The sequence below is a fragment of the Mytilus edulis genome, chromosome 7 (assembly GCF_963676685.1).
Source record: "Mytilus edulis chromosome 7, xbMytEdul2.2, whole genome shotgun sequence".
Taxonomy (NCBI): domain Eukaryota; kingdom Metazoa; phylum Mollusca; class Bivalvia; order Mytilida; family Mytilidae; genus Mytilus; species Mytilus edulis.
Genome location: NC_092350.1, coordinates 50,001,901 through 50,018,722, shown reverse-complemented (window position 1 = coordinate 50,018,722; position 16,822 = coordinate 50,001,901). Strand labels below are relative to the sequence as shown.

The 16,822-nt window shown below is 30.4% G+C and overlaps 1 protein-coding gene across 17 annotated transcripts in view; it reads right to left on the bottom strand.

The window, feature by feature from the left end:
- Positions 1-3,491: 3,491 nt before the first annotated feature.
- Positions 3,492-16,822, bottom strand: part of LOC139481717 (liprin-beta-1-like) — an 86,238-nt gene continuing 72,907 nt past the window's right edge. For 15 of the 17 annotated variants that reach the window (XM_071265187.1, XM_071265188.1, XM_071265192.1 and 12 more), the window contains 3 exons: positions 16,656-16,775; positions 13,142-13,201; positions 3,492-5,157 (listed from right to left, as the gene is read on the bottom strand). In XM_071265187.1, coding sequence (XP_071121288.1) covers positions 5,104-5,157; positions 13,142-13,201; positions 16,656-16,775 — 234 coding nt within the window. In that variant the 3' untranslated portion in view covers positions 3,492-5,103. Of the gene's footprint in view, positions 5,158-13,141; positions 13,202-16,140; positions 16,155-16,655; positions 16,776-16,822 lie in introns of all 17 variants that reach the window. The other 2 variants (XM_071265190.1, XM_071265196.1) reach the window with 1 other exon arrangement.

The window sequence follows — 16,822 nt, the reverse complement described above, 5'->3', positions numbered from 1 at the left end:
ATGTAAAAACAAATGTTTGTGTTTGTACTACTAGATTATAAATTTTGTAACCTCTCTCGCTTCTTTTGTGCATATTGTAAATATTTATAGCTGCATTTGTTATCTCTGTACTATTTAATGCATAGGTTTTATGAGAATAAAAAAGTAATTTTAAACTTGTTGATCATGACTGTTGTCAATTACAAATGTATATTGGTATTGTATCAGTACTTTTCCTTTATAATAAAGGTGACTTCACTAGCCAACCAATTGACGTAAACTAATGAATAAATTGCTCTATAGATATACTAATAACCCAATAGCAGTATTTGGAACTATACTTCAGTGTGTATAATTGCCTTGGTCAACATTACTATATCCTTGTTGGTGAGGTTGGTGTCTAAGGAAGGATTTGAACACTATCTCTAATCTTTCGTAGAAAAAAAAAGTAGACTTTTCTTCTTTGATATTCATTTTGTCAGTGATTTCAGAGGACATCTAGACTTGTTTAAAGGAAATAGATAATAACATTATTGGTACCAATTCTACCAATGATGTCTTAAAATTTTTACATAGAAGCTTTATTTATTAACTGACACTTTCAATATGACTATGCCTCTTTTTTTTTTAAATTTGTATTTTGGTGCTAATTTAGTTCAGTTCAGATATTTTTAATAGATAACCAAGTCAAGATTGTCTGAAAAGTTTACATTCTCTTGTACTTAAATTTCACAAAGTAAACAATAACTTTATCAATGTACACTTTGGGGCAGATGTGGAAACTTGTTTCTCCAAGCAGTAAAAAGTTTAAATTTTATATTTTTCTCTGTAACTGTTACAATTTTGATTTTCCAAATTCGTCAATAAAGACGAAATCTTACAACCAACAGAACAAATGCAGAACAACTGTCATATTCTTGACTTTTAAAATGCAGGCATTTTATATAATATATTATATAGAAAATGCTGGTTTAAACCTGGTTTAATAGCTCTAAACCTCATAGTTGTAGTACAGGTAAAAAGTTTGTCTGTGTATTGCATTTCTTTATTAATTGATTATGATAATGTAAAAATTAACCCAAATTAGTATTTCTTTTACCCTTACATTTGAAATAACTATAAACTGCTTCCAAACAAAAAATTTAACCAGAAACAATGTCTGTAAGCAATTTTTGAGCACCTAAGATCACCTCCAGATTTTGTGTTGCTAACTCATATCTATTATGTTTTTGTGGTTCAAATACTGTTGTATGTCTTGGTTGTCCCCCCCCTAACATTGTTATCAGTTAGTTTGTCTTCAACTTCTTCCACTTTATATGAATTTAAATATCCCTTTATTGTCTTCCTCTCCTGTTTTAATGAGTTTTTTTCATTCATTACTTGTCTTTTTATTGGACACTGTATCATGTGGATATTGACCTCAAAATGTCCTTTCTAGGTTTTACTGTCTTAGTCAGGCTACTGCTTCATTGCTGTATACCATACATATCTCATCTTTTCATATATAAAATTTAAACAACACATTAAAATATACATGATTTATTTTTATACATTTCTAAAATATAAATGTACTGGCATTGCACCTTTCTATAAAATGTTGTATGAAGAAATGAATATGCATGTAACAGTACAAATTGGCATGATTGTATGTAAAATGTTTTTAATCTTGACATTATAAATTTCATAAGTGATCACTGATCGGATAAAAAAAAATACACACTTAAAAACTGAATAAGAGCTTATTTCAGCTAAAATAATCATCTGGTCAACAAATATTTAAAAAATAATTAAAGTTCACTTTATTTTCTAAAAGTTTATTTATATCTTGTTACCTTACACCTTTGTAAAGATATCTTTCATAATGCTTTTTAAGAAAATTTATAGAACAAACAATAGGTTTTATTACCAAAAAGGTAATTTATTTATCAGGGAAATTTTGATTAAACAAGTTATATCAAACATTATATTGCAATAGACAGGAAGACATGTATACATTTCTTTTTAATTCAAATTTACCCTCTCAAAATTGACTTGCTTTTGACAAATTCTTGCAATACTTTACTTTAAATTTGTTTTCTGATTTAACAATGATGTGCATTACAAAATATTCTGAGGAATGGAGTATTTAATTCTATAGAGTTACAACCAAGAACTATTTTGTTCAAAATTTTATTTAATGAAAAAGAAGAAATTTCTTTTTTATTAACAAGGAAATAAAGTAGTATTTTAATAATTTTAAAATTTTCATTAAAACATTAAAGAAGCAAATATTTTAATAAACAACAAATCAATTTGGTATGACCATGATAATTTTGGTAAAATATGATATCTAAGTTGCTTAAACTCAACACTGCCCCATCTTAAAAATATTTGAATGTAAAATGAAAACTGAAAATGAAATATTTATAATTGGTATAATTATTTTTCGATGTCAACTTCAGCAAATAAAACAAAAACACAAACACAAAAAGGCACATCACATCAAAGAGGTATTTTTATGTATACAAGATTTCATGATCTTATAAATGTTCAATGTTTGAATTATCAAATTAAAACTTGTGATTGTAATAATATTTTACAAAAAAGCATATTTTAAGATAAGTAACTAATACCTGCTTGATCGATATATCAGAGACATGATATAAACATCAAAGTTAGAATTTCTTTACATAATATCAAAGGAAAGTCGTTGTATAAAATCATCAATATGTATAACATTCAAAACATTGCCAGACAGGCATAAGTGGCCTTTTTTGTTTCTATATTGTGAGAATGAGGCTTGCTAAAGTCATACTCAATTGAAAGCAAGGTGTACTTAATATACCTATATGTGGTTGAAAATAATCTAATAAACTCATGTTTAATTTTTTTTAGACAAAATGACTTCAATATTATTGTTTGTAGTAGCACCATGGAACAAAAAAGATAAAAAGATATTGTGCTCTGCCATAAAAATATCTTATATAATTACTTAATGAATCTAAATGTATAAGCTTTTATGCAGGATAACAATAAATAAATAAATAAGAACTTCCAATTTTATGGACAGTTTACAGTGAAATCATTTTTTTTTAATATCGTATCAATAAATTGTGTATTGTAAAACATAAATTACCATTGCCAGTTCTAATTTTCTTTGGTAATGTAGTTACGGCAGTTGAACTGGAAGAAATACAAGCATGCCATGAAGTGTACTGTTTTTCATTAGTGGACAAAATATATAATAATAAACATCAAAATTGAAATCATATTTTGGCAATTAGTTTTTAATTTCAAAATCTGCACTTCCCTTAAACTTTCAGTTGTCACTGAACAAAAAAAAGCTGGATGTGTTTGAATTTCATAACTGTATTTACCTTAAAAATTGTTTTTGCAGGTCATTTCAAAAGATTTGATTCTCCTCTTATCTATCAGTATTAAGTCTCTTTTCATTATTTTTAGCGGATTATTTTGTAAATGTTAGTGCTGCAGTTTAAACATGATAAATATGAAAAATATGAAGAAAAAAACACTTTCAAACCCTCATATACAACCATTTAATAGTCACAGCCATAAAGCAAATCTTACGTAATACTTATAAATGTACACATTTCTGTCACCATTTGATGTTTGCTTCTCTCGTTATGGACTTTTGTTATGTTTTTTTTCCAGAATCCTCTGGTTATACAATTGTGGTGCCATCAATAATTTTCCCCCCTATATACCCTGGTTTTCTTTCAAAAAATTTCTTTCTTATAATTTAAAGTAATTGTTGTCTTTTTTATTATTTTTTTACAGTTTTTGGAAGAGAATGTTAAAAGTATGAAACTCCAGAAAGAATAATAAAACTTTAAGATTTTAAGTCTTTTAAAAAGCTGGTAATTTTGGAACAGAGAAGCAAACATCCCACAATGCAATCCCTTTATACAATCAAGTCACAGTCAAAATATTATGAAGTTGAATTATATATTAACCATCAACTGCACTCCCATACATATCTATCATTTTTCCTACAAAAAGTTATACAAACTTTTTTAATTTGTTCATTCACTCAGAAAAATATCAATTTTTTTTAAAAGTTTATTTTCTAGTTATCTTGTCGTCCTCTCTGATTAAACTAATCATCTAAGTTTTAAGTAGAAAACTTCAAAATGTGTCGAATTACAGTACATGTATGGGACGGAGTTTGACATATAAAAATAGTAACTTTTGTCCACATGCTGATGAAATGAAGTAAAATGTCTGAATTCTAGTTTGGGCATGATTTATTAATTTACAAAAACATAATAACTGACAAACATGATAAAAAAGTCATTTCATGACAAATTAAACATGATGATAAAAAGATTAAAATTTACAACTGAACGTTACTCTTTACAAAAGGTGTATACCAGTGTTACAAAACAATAAAATTTTTTAATTTTAGACCAATTAAAATTGACTGCAAATAGCCAACACAGTCATCACCTCAAAGATATCTTTCTAAAAATTTAAGACCTGGCCCATGTGTAAAAAAAATTACATTTAAAAACTAAAACTAATCATTGATTGTTCATGAGATAGGATCAATTTTCATATTTAGATTTTTTTGTGAAAAGCAGGCTGGTATTGGACAAACCTATTTACATTTTTATCACATGACAAAGGATTATGAGGGATGCGTGGGGTAACAGATGGATTATTATGTTATTTGATGAAACTAACAGATCTGATAAAAATGACAACCATTTTACAAAAATCATATCCAATTAAAATCAATCCTAAAAAAAGTCAGAATTGATCAAAATAAAACAGCCTAAATCATTTAAAATATAAATCTCAGATTAATAAAGTGGATGCTTCAGTCACCAAAGCATTAAAAAAGTAAATCTTAGATTTACATACATTTAAAAGTTATCAACAATAAAACTTAGCATTTTTAGCACTAAGCTGATAAAATGAACAAGCAAAAATTGAGAAAATGCTGATTTTTTTTATACATATATACAAAGTTTAATAATCTATTCACAGATTATCTGTACATATTAACTGTACAAATTAATAACAATCAACAACCATTTGTAAAAACAACCACAGTTCGCTCCCCTGAGACAGTTCCTGTTTGGCTTGGAGCATTTTGATTGGATAAAACAATAAAGTTCACAATCACACATTCGATGATGGCACATTTTCCAGGAACTTGTCACTTGAAAGCATGTTCTGAAATTATCAAAATGAATTGTTAAATATTTGAAATGTATAGAGATTTGTGTTTAAAGGAAATACTTAGTAAACACATCTGCATTTTATTTAAAAAAATATGTTTATGTGTTGCAGTTTAACCACAACTCCTGATTTTCATATTATCCTCTAATTGGCTGTTAGAATAGGACTGTACTTAGATTCTTTAAGTGTGACAACAATTTCAAGGGAAACAGCAAGGCTCACACTCATGAATGACAAGTCATAATTCATTATTTCTAAATTGTTTCTAGGCTGTCAACAAATGGTCAAGAGAAAAAAAGAAGTCTGGAATTCCAATTGCCCTGATCATCATAAGCAATTTTTAGTTTTAGATGTACTGGTTATTTTCTGTTTAGATGCAAAGAAATAGTAAGACAGAGATTTACTTGTTAAATCTTATATTTTTTCAAGGTGACATTGTTTTGTGCAAACTGATGATGCAGTTTTACTTTTACCAATGTTACAAAAGACTTGTGTAATCTGTGATTAAATGATCTGTTCTTTTTGTTTGAAACATTTATTGCAGTATAAACATCCTGTTCCCTTTAATTTCACTCAAATATATTGTTTTCCTCCTGGATGAGATCAATTTTGTCCATCAACCATTAACCAGATGCTCCGCAGGGCGTAGCTTTATACGACCGCAGAGGTTGAACCCTGAACGGTTGGGGCAAGTATGGACACAACATTCAAGCTGGATTCAGCTCTAAATTTGGATTGTGATTAAATAGTTGACACAGCATAGGTTTCTGACGCAGAATGAATGTGTTCTAATGAACTTAAAATTTTTGTTTTCTCTTAGAGCAATTCACTATGCTGTTGAATATTAATCCTCTCAAAACAAGAATGTGTCCTCAGTACACGAATGCCCCACTCGCACTATCATTTTCCATGTTCAGTGGACCGTGAAATGGGGGTAAAAACTCTAATTTGGCATTAAAATTAGAAAGATCATATCATAGGGGACATGTGTACTAAGTTATAAGTCGATTGGACTTAAACTTCATCAAAAACTACCTTGACCAAAAACTTTAACCTGAAGCGGGACAGACGGACGGACGAACGGATGGACGAACGAACGGACAGACGGACGGACGGACGCACAGACCAGAAAACATAATGCCCCTCTACTATCGTAGGTGGGGCATAAAAATGTTTGAAGAAATTTTCTTTTTTATTTATGAAATTTCAAATGAGAAAAATTGAACCCAATTTTTTTAATCACATCCCCCTTTCCCTTATTCCAAAACTAATCTCAATTAAAATTTCTAATGGAGTTTGCAACAATAACTACTCATTTAAATACATCATAAAATATTAAGATGTAAAAAAAACTGCTTGTTATCACTGAATGTTATTTATTATAATTTATCAGTTGGTAGTAAAAAGTGAATATACATTGTATATTGTATATAACAAAGATTTAAGTTGATTCTGGACAAAGAAAGATAACTCCAATTAAAAAAAATCTTGCTATTGCACAATATTTTGCAATTAGATATTTCTTGCTTACTATTCTGGACAAAGAAAGATAACTCTAATTAAAAAAAAATTTGCTATTTCACAATATTGTGCAATTAGATATTTCTTGCCATTGCGCAATACTGTGCAATTGAAAAGACTTGCTATTGCACAACACTTAATATAATAATTTTAGATCCTGATTTGGACCAACTTGAAAACTGGGCCCATAATAAAAAAATCTAAGTACATTTTTGGATTCAGCATATCAAAGAACCCCAAGATTTCAATTTTTGTTGAAATCAGACTAAGTTTAATTTTGGACCCTTTGGACTTTAGTGTAGACCAATTTGAAAACAGGACCAAAAATGAAGAATCTACATACACAGTTAGATTTGGTATATCAAAGAACCCCATTTATTCAATTTTTGATGAAATCAAACAAAGTTTAATTTTGGACCCCGATTTGGACCAACTTGAAAACTGGGCCAATAATCAAGAATCTAAGTACATTTTTAGATTCAGCATATCAAAAAACCTAACTGATTCATTTTTTGTCAAAATCAAACTAAGTTTAATTTTGGACCCTTTGGACCTTAATGTAGACCAATTTGAAAACGGGACCAAAAGTTAAGAATCTACATACACAGTCATGACAGTTAGATTCGGCATATCAAAGAACCCCAATTATTCAATTTTGATGAAATCAAACAAAGTTTAATTTTGGACCCTTTGGGTCCCTTATTCTGTTGGGACCAAAACTCCCAAAATCAATACCAACCTTCCTTTTATGGTCATAAACCTTGTGTTTAAATTTCATAGATTTCTATTTACTTATACTAACGTTATGGTGCGAAAACCAAGAAAAATGCTTATTTGGGTCCCTTTTTGGCCCCTAATTCCTAAACTGTTGGGACCTAAACTCCCAAAATCAATACCAACCTTCCTTTTGTAGTCATTAACATTGTATTTAAATTTCATTGATTTCTATTTACTTAAACTAAAGTTATTGTGCGAAAACCAAGAATAATGCTTATTTGGGCCCTTTTTTGGCCCCTAATTCCTAAACTGTTGAAACCTAAACTCCCAAAATCAATCCCAACCGTTCTTTTGTGGTCATAAACCTTGTGTCAAAATTTCATAGATTTCTATTAACTTAAACTAAAGTTATAGTGCGAAAACCAAGAAAATGCTTATTTGGGCCCTTTTTGGCCCCTAATTCCTAAAATGTTGGGACCAAAACTCCCAAAATCAATACCAACCTTCCTTTTGTGGTCATAAACCTTGTGTTAAAATTTCATAGATTTCCATTCACTTTTACTAAAGTTAGAGTGCGAAAACTAAAAGTATTCGGACGCCGGACGACGACGCCGACAACGTGAAAGCAATATACGACGAAAATTTTTTCAAATTTTGCGGTCGTATAAAAACTAAGTAAGAGATGCTAATTGACAAAGTTGAAAGCTGTTGTTTAAAATTCAAAACGTATCTGGTGAAGTCATCATTCTTATGGTGTCAAAGCAACATGAACCAGATGCGCCGCAGGGCATAGCTTTATACGACCGCAGAGGTTGAACCCTGAACGGTTGGGGCAAGTATGGACACAACATTCAAGCTGGATTCAGCTCTAAATTTGGATTGTGATTAAATAGTTGACACAGCATAGGTTTCTGACACAGAATGAATGTGTTCTAATGAACTTAAAATTTTTGTTTTCTCTTAGAGCAATTCACTATGCTGTTGAATATTAATCCTCTCAAAAAAATGTTTGAAGAAATTTTCTTTTTTATTTATGAAATTTCAAATGAGAAAAATTGAACCCAATTTTTTTAATCACATCCCCCTTTCCCTTATTCCAAAACTAATCTCAATTAAAATTTCTAATGGAGTTTGCAACAATAACTACTCATTTAAATACATCATAAAATATTAAGATGTATAAAAAACTGCTTATTATCACTGAATGGTAAAGATTATTTTAATTTATCAGTTGGTAGTAAAAAGTGAATATACATTGTATATTGTATATAACAAAGATTTAAGTTGATTCTGGACAAAGAAAGATAACTCCAATTAAAAAAAAAATCTTGCTATTGCACAATATTTTGCAATTAGATATTTCTTGCTTACTATTCTGGACAAAGAAAGATAACTCTAATTAAAAAAAAATTTGCTATTTCACAATATTGTGCAATTAGATACTTTTTGCTATTGCCCAATACTGTGCAATTGAAAAGACTTGCTATTGCACAATACTTAATATAATAATTTTAGATCCTGATTTGGACCAACTTGAAAACTGGGCCCATAATAAAAAATCTAAGTACATTTTTGGATTCAGCATATCAAAGAACCCCAAGATTTCAATTTTTGTTAAAATCAGACTAAGTTTAATTTTGGACCCTTTGGACTTTAGTGTAGACCAATTTGAAAACAGGACCAAAAATGAAGAATCTACATACATTATGGTGCGAAAACCAAGAAAAATGCTTATTTGGGTCCCTTTTTGGCCCGTAATTCCTAAACTGTTGGGACCTTAACTCCCAAAATCAATACCAACCTTCCTTTTGTACTCATTAACATTGTGTTTAAATTTCATTGATTTCTATTTACTTAAACTAAAGTTATTGTGCGAAAACCAAGAATAATGCTTATTTGGGCCCTTTTTTGGCCCCTAATTCCTAAACTGTTGAAACCAAAACTCCCAAAATCAATCCCAACCGTTCTTTTGTGGTCATAAACCTTGTGTCAAAATTTCATAGATTTCTATTAACTTAAACTAAAGTTATAGTGCGAAAACCAAGAAAATGCTTATTTGGGCCCTTTTTGGCCCCTAATTCCTGAAATGTTGGGACCAAAACTCCCAAAATCAATACCAACCTTCCTTTTGTGGTCATAAACCTTGTGTTAAAATTTCATAGATTTCCATTCACTTTTACTAAAGTTAGAGTGCGAAAACTAAAAGTATTCGGACGACGACAACGACGACGCCAAAGTGATAGCAATATACGATGAAAATGTTTTCAAATTTTGCGGTCGTATAAAAATGAAGAATCTACATACACAGTTAGATTTGGTATATCAAAGAACTCCATTTATTCAATTTTTGATGAAATCAAACAAAGTTTAATTTTGGACCCCAATTTGGACCAACTTGAAAACTGGGCCAATAATCAAGAATCTAAGTACATTTTTAGATTCAGCATATCAAAGAACCTTACTGATTCATTTTTTGTCAAAATCAAACTTAGTTTAATTTTGGACCCTTTGGACCTTAATGTAGACCAATTTGAAAACGGGACCAAAAGTTCAGAATCTACATACACAGTCATGACAGTTAGATTTGGTATATCAAAGAACTCCATTTATTCAATTTTTGATGAAATCAAACAAAGTTTAATTTTGGACCCCGATTTGGACCAACTTGAAAACTGGGCCAATAATCAAGAATCTAAGTACATTTTTAGATTCAGCATATCAAAGAACCTTACTGATTCATTTTTTGTCAAAATCAAACTTAGTTTAATTTTGGACCCTTTGGACCTTAATGTAGACCAATTTGAAAACGGGACCAAAAGTTCAGAATCTACATACACAGTCATGACAGTTAGATTCGGCATATCAAAGAACCCCAATTATTCAATTTTGATGAAATCAAACAAAGTTGAATTTTGGACCCTTTGGGCCCCTTATTCTGTTGGGACCAAAACTCCCAAAATCAATACCAACCTTCCTTTTATGGTCATAAACCTTGTGTTTAAATTTCATAGATATCTATTTACTTAGGCCAACTAAAATTAATTAGTAGATTTTCATCCAAATTTTTGAAAAACATGGGGCGGGTGGGAGGATTTTATTTTTTAAATTTTATTTCATATGAAACCCTTGTCACAAAGTTCTTCATACCGCGGGGTTTATGCTAGTGGAAAACAAGCTTGTATAATGTATATACATGTTGTATAAGGAATCTGACACTATTTTTTAAACTCTTAAATAAAAATCCCTGATTGGCAACCACTGTTATACATGTAATTGCTGCTTTAGAAACCTATTTATAGTATACATCAAAGGGAAGAGAAATGCTCTCTTCAGTTGGACTAGACCTACACCAAATTGATTTTGCTTTCTAAGCAATGGTTTGTAGTCCACATAAAATCAATAAAATGTATTGGTACAATTGTATGCAACACAAGTATTATGAGTACAAAATAAAATGTAAACTCAGTGTGGAAAGTAATTATGTGATGTAAAACATGAACTTAACCAAAAAGTAGTTTTTTAATGACTAAATTGAGGGTATTGGGACAGTTACAGAGGGTGTTTGCTGTTTGTCAACAAAAACAACAGCCATGGGTAAATATAAGGGAATTAAAATGTGTGTTTGTCGACTTTTTTTCTCTCAATATACGGTAATAAATCAAACAAATTCGTGCTTGTGTCAATTTCTTTAATCCAATCATGTTTTTGTACCAATTTGTTCTACGATTCTTGCGCTTTGGATATCATTTACAGTCCAAATTTCCTGACACAAAGTCATCGTATAAATATAGAAAAAACACGGTTTTCGATTCACTTGTGACTACCGCAATTTGCGTTAAATGACAAGGCGTTTTACTCGTTACTCGAATATTTCATGTCCTTCTCGTTATCAATCTCTATTCTCGGTAGATGTTGTCATAATAGAGCAGCAGAATATGTCGACTCAATCATATCGTTATAAGATTACTCGGAGAAATACAAAAAACGAAATTTGAAACAGGAAGTGTTGAATGAAACGAAATTATCGATGGTTCCCGGTAACGGACATGATAAAATCCGGATATCGTATTTTTGTTAAATAAAAAAAATTGGGGCGGGACGATTTCAGAGGGGCGGGCGGGGATGAAAATCTAGCAATTAATTTTAATTGGCCTTATACTAACGTTATGGTGCGAAAACCAAGAAAAATGCTTATTTGGGTCCCTTTTTGGCCCCTAATTCCTAAACTGTTGGGACCTAAACTCCCAAAATCAATACCAACCTTCCTTTTGTAGTCATTAACATTGTGTTTAAATTTCATTGATTTCTATTTACTTAAACTAAAGTTACAGTGCGAAAACCAAGAAAATGCTTATTTGGGCCCTTTTTGGCCCCTAATTCCTAAAATGTTGGGACCAAAACTCCCAAAATCAATACCAACCTTCCTTTTGTGGTCATAAACCTTTTGTTAAAATTTCATAGATTTCCATTCACTTTTACTAAAGTTAGAGTGCGAAAACTAAAAGTATTCGGACGATGACAACGACGCAGACAACGACGCAGACGACGACGCCAAAGTGATAGCAATAAACGATGAAAATTTTTTCAAATTTTGCGGTCGTATAAAAATGAAGAATCTACATACACAGTTAGATTTGGTATATCAAAGAACTCCATTTATTCAATTTTTGATGAAATCAAACAAAGTTTAATTTTGGACCCCGATTTGGACCAACTTGAAAACTGGGCCAATAATCAAGAATCTAAGTACATTTTTAGATTCAGCATATCAAAGAACCTTACTGATTCATTTTTTGTCAAAATCAAACTAAGTTTAATTTTGGACCCTTTGGACCTTAATGTAGACCAATTTGAAAACGGGACCAAAAGTTCAGAATCTACATACACAGTCATGACAGTTAGATTCGGCATATCAAAGAACCCCAATTATTCAATTTTGATGAAATCAAACAAAGTTGAATTTTGGACCTTTTGGGCCCCTTATTCTGTTGGGACCAAATACTCCCAAAATCAATACCAACCTTCCTTTTATGGTCATAAACCTTGTGTTTAAATTTCATAGATATCTATTTACTTATACTAACGTTATGGTGCGAAAACCAAGAAAAATGCTTATTTGGGTCCCTTTTTGGCCCCTAATTCCTAAACTGTTGGGACCTAAACTCCCAAAATCAATACCAACCTTCCTTTTGTAGTCATTAACATTGTGTTTAAATTTCATTGATTTCTATTTACTTAAACTAAAGTTATTGTGCGAAAACCAAGAATAATGCTTATTTGGGCCCTTTTTTGGCCCCTAATTCCTAAACTGTTGAAACCAAAACTCCCAAAATCAATCCCAACCGTTCTTTTGTGGTCATAAACCTTGTGTCAAAATTTCATAGATTTCTATTAACTTAAACTAAAGTTATAGTGCGAAAACCAAGAAAATGCTTATTTGGGCCCTTTTTGGCCCCTAATTCCTAAAATGTTGGGACCAAAACTCCCAAAATCAATACCAACCTTCCTTTTGTGGTCATAAACCTTGTGTTAAAATTTCATAGATTTCCATTCACTTTTACTAAAGTTAGAGTGCGAAAACTAAAAGTATTCGGACGACGACGACGACGACGCAGACGACGACGCCAACGTGATAGCAATATACGACGAAAATTTTTTCAAATTTTGCGGTCGTATAAAAATAACTATTACCTTTCAATTCACAGTACAACTGTATTAACTAATTACTTATAATACTTACTGTTAAAGAGTTGATTTCTTTTGAAAAGGCACCTATTTCTTTTGCTGCTTTTTGGTCTTTCTGCAATGAAAAAGAAAACTCATATTTATACAGAATTACAAAAACTATAATGCATTTCATATTCATTTAGAAGCCTATAAGTATTTTTCAACTAATTCTTTGTCCGAACTTAGTATTCTGTTTTCGGATTATAAATATTACTAATTAAAACTAAGCCTAGGGAAATCTCTTATTTCTATTTGATCACCATTGTTTAAGGAAACATTCTACATAGCCATCTTGACAAAATAACGCTGGTAATACACAGTTACAGGATCAATGTAGTACTTCTGGCATTTTGTTTTAGAAATAATGTTTCAGTGACAAAAATAAAGAGGCTCTTGACCATTTGATCCATATCTGACATTGGAATTTAGAAATCTCTCGCTGCAATTACTTTAATAATATTTCTAAATACACATAATATCAAGACCAACGTGGGTATTAAGGGCTGATTAAATTTGACAGTGCACAATAGGTGCATGACCTCTGCATTTACTTTCATCAAAATATATAAAAGTTTAGGCTTTCTTACACAACATTTGCTACTGGTAATAGAAAACTCCAGAGAAATGGCACAATAGATAAAACAGACCTGTACCAATGTATCACGAATAAGAAAAAATTGAAAACTTGTCATAAGGTCCAAAATATTGAAGAAAACTTATTATTAAAGTTAAATATTAGTAAAATTTCACTCATATAATTTTATATATTTCACTCATATAATTTTATATAATCTATCCAAATTATTAAAGTTTATTTTTTTTTTTTTTAAATATATCAAGCATGCATTGGTAAATATACAAATATATACAATGTACATATACAGATGTTTTAAAGCAAAAGCCTATCCTGCTCATGTCTGACGATTGACAAGTAAAAGTTACAGCATTTGCAGCATGAATACTGTTGAGTCATATAAAAAAGCTCTTTTAGCCCAGTTTGTTTCCAAAATAATCCAGTCACCAACATAAATGATTCAAATCCTTAAATACAAATGAATATTTAAATTCAGCAAAATATATTACCATGCATATGTTGGATGATGTAAACAATTGGGGGAAAAAGACTTAAGTGAAATCTTGATTGTCATATGAATAAAGTTTGTGTACATAGGATATGTGTTGACTGTGTGTAGTTGTATTGCAATGCAAAGGGTGAAATTTATATGGCAATAATTAAACCTATAACTTTTGTCAATTGACAATGAATCAAAGTAGGGGGTCCAGAAGAAAAGAGGCAGGTGGAATATTCAAATCTCAAAATTCAAGAGAAGAAAAACTAATAAAATCATGGCAAATAAATATGGAATGTGTCAATGCGACACAGATAATTCTCCTGCTTGCATATCTTAAAGTACATAACTGAAGAATGATAAAAGTGATACCACCTAAATCTATACATAATTTGAGTTTTGCAATAATAAGTATTGTGTATATAAGTTTCATAACATTTGGTTGAGGTAAACTTAAGTTGGAGAACGGAAACAAAATTTAACAATTTTTCCATTAAGGGGCATAACTCTACATGCTCTAGAACAGCTAAAGTGACGCCACAACTAAAGTTAGAGAACGGAAACCAAATTGGGGACGTTCAAACATACAGATGGATCATGGGTAAAACTTGATGCCTCTTACGCTACAGCAGGGGCAGATGAAGAAAAGACAAACATGTCCTCAAAAAAAGACTGTGACAAATGACTTTATGGAAATGAGATTCGTCAATGATAATAGCCGAATACAGCTCACTGTCATGTATCCTTAACCTGCTAAAAGTGGATCCACAAAGCTGACCTGTTAACAAACTTTAACAATTGTAAGACTCCTTGAATGCTAGAAACATCTGGCTTGTGTATTGTTTATAAGGCAAGTCAATGCAAGACAAAATCAACAGAAATATGGTCTATTGTGATGAAGACAGATTTATATACAATCTATTGGCACATGTTGGAAAATATTTGATGGTCTGAATTGTAAGGTAAAGTATATCAAGGGTAACCAATCCTAAAATAATCAAATGATAAAAATATCATGCATTTGTAAAAAGTAACCACACCCAGGTATAAATCATTTACCAATAAATGCTATATATACACCAATAAAACAAAATGAATATAGAAAAATTTAATTTTACAAATTTAACAAATATTCCATTAGATCCATAGATTTTTCATTAACATTTTTCAATAGCTCATTTATAAATATGACAGTCACATTTTAGGACGAAATTTTTTAAATGTAACATTTGTAGCGGTTTTGGAACAGACCATAAGAGACAGAGGATTAATCTGCTTATTAGTAACTGAAAAGTCCACAGAGGATTTTTAATTTTAAGGGTTTTACAATAAAATTACGGACATCTTTGAATCAATATTAAAGAATTTTATGTATAACCTCTTTCAAATTTTTATCATCATCATTTAGTTTCAAAAATACAAAGAAGTATGAACCAAACAAAAATAAAGAAAACATCAAATAACAATCTATTTCAACAGTTATAAAAGATTTTTTTTAAGCTAACACAAACACACTTTAAGAAGCCCAAAAGACTATAGACACTGCAGAGAACCAATCTTCACATAATTATCATCATACATAAATATATACATGTATATAAGTACAAATCAGAAGGAAAAAGAACTTTTTTCAATTCTGAATTTCCTTCTCTTTCTCTTTCATCAAAAACAATCACCACAAAAGAAGTACCTTGAAAGTTCTACATTAAATATTTGGAAACACTACTTCCACTAATTACAATAAAAACAATGTCTGCAATTACAAATGATCAAATATCCTAAAAGATAACTTTCTATGACACTGAATCTATATATCTGGCGGATAATTTGTTTTCTGGTAAAGGTATACTAAAAGATTATATAACCCTAAAAGAATGTGGTATATAAGGTAAAGTCTGATTATGAAGAAATAAAATAGTAATTCATTGTTAAGGCAGCTTACCTTTTTGTGCTTTTCTAAGGGCAAAAGTAAATGTAAATATTGAATTTCATCAACATTCCTGAGGTCAAAAAGTTAAGAAAGGTTCTTAATCGCATAAAATATCTCAAGTCTCTATTGTCAAAAATATAAACTAAGCTGATTTCATAAATTTTCTATTTTCAAAGGTTATTATTATATGTAGGCTCAGAAATATTCTGAATTTCTTTTATACTTTTTATGATTGTAAGTTCAAGGAAAGGGGACATAATTCATGGAACTTGCTTCAGAAGATCAAAAACTTTTTTTTGTACAATCTGAATAAGTTAGCATACAAGTTCCAAATTTGGAAACTTTTTTTTCTGCTTTCTGATGTTTAAGCACAAAAGCATTCTCCACCATAAGCAATATGTTTCAACTTTCAACTTTACCATAATTCGTAATACATTGAAGGTGACATTATTAAGTGCATCAATAATTGATACTGGAGTAATTCTAAAATGATGACTTGTTTGAATGAGTTCCTCTATAATAGTTACCTCAGGATCCATCCTGCCGTTTACCATTCTCCCATTACCAAAATCTATGGGACAGAGAAAATCATCTGCTTCAGCATCAGACTTACTCCTCTTGTGACCAAATATACCATGTTTCTTTACCTGAAAAGTAATTTTTATGCATGTTATCATTTTCCAGTTTTTATAAG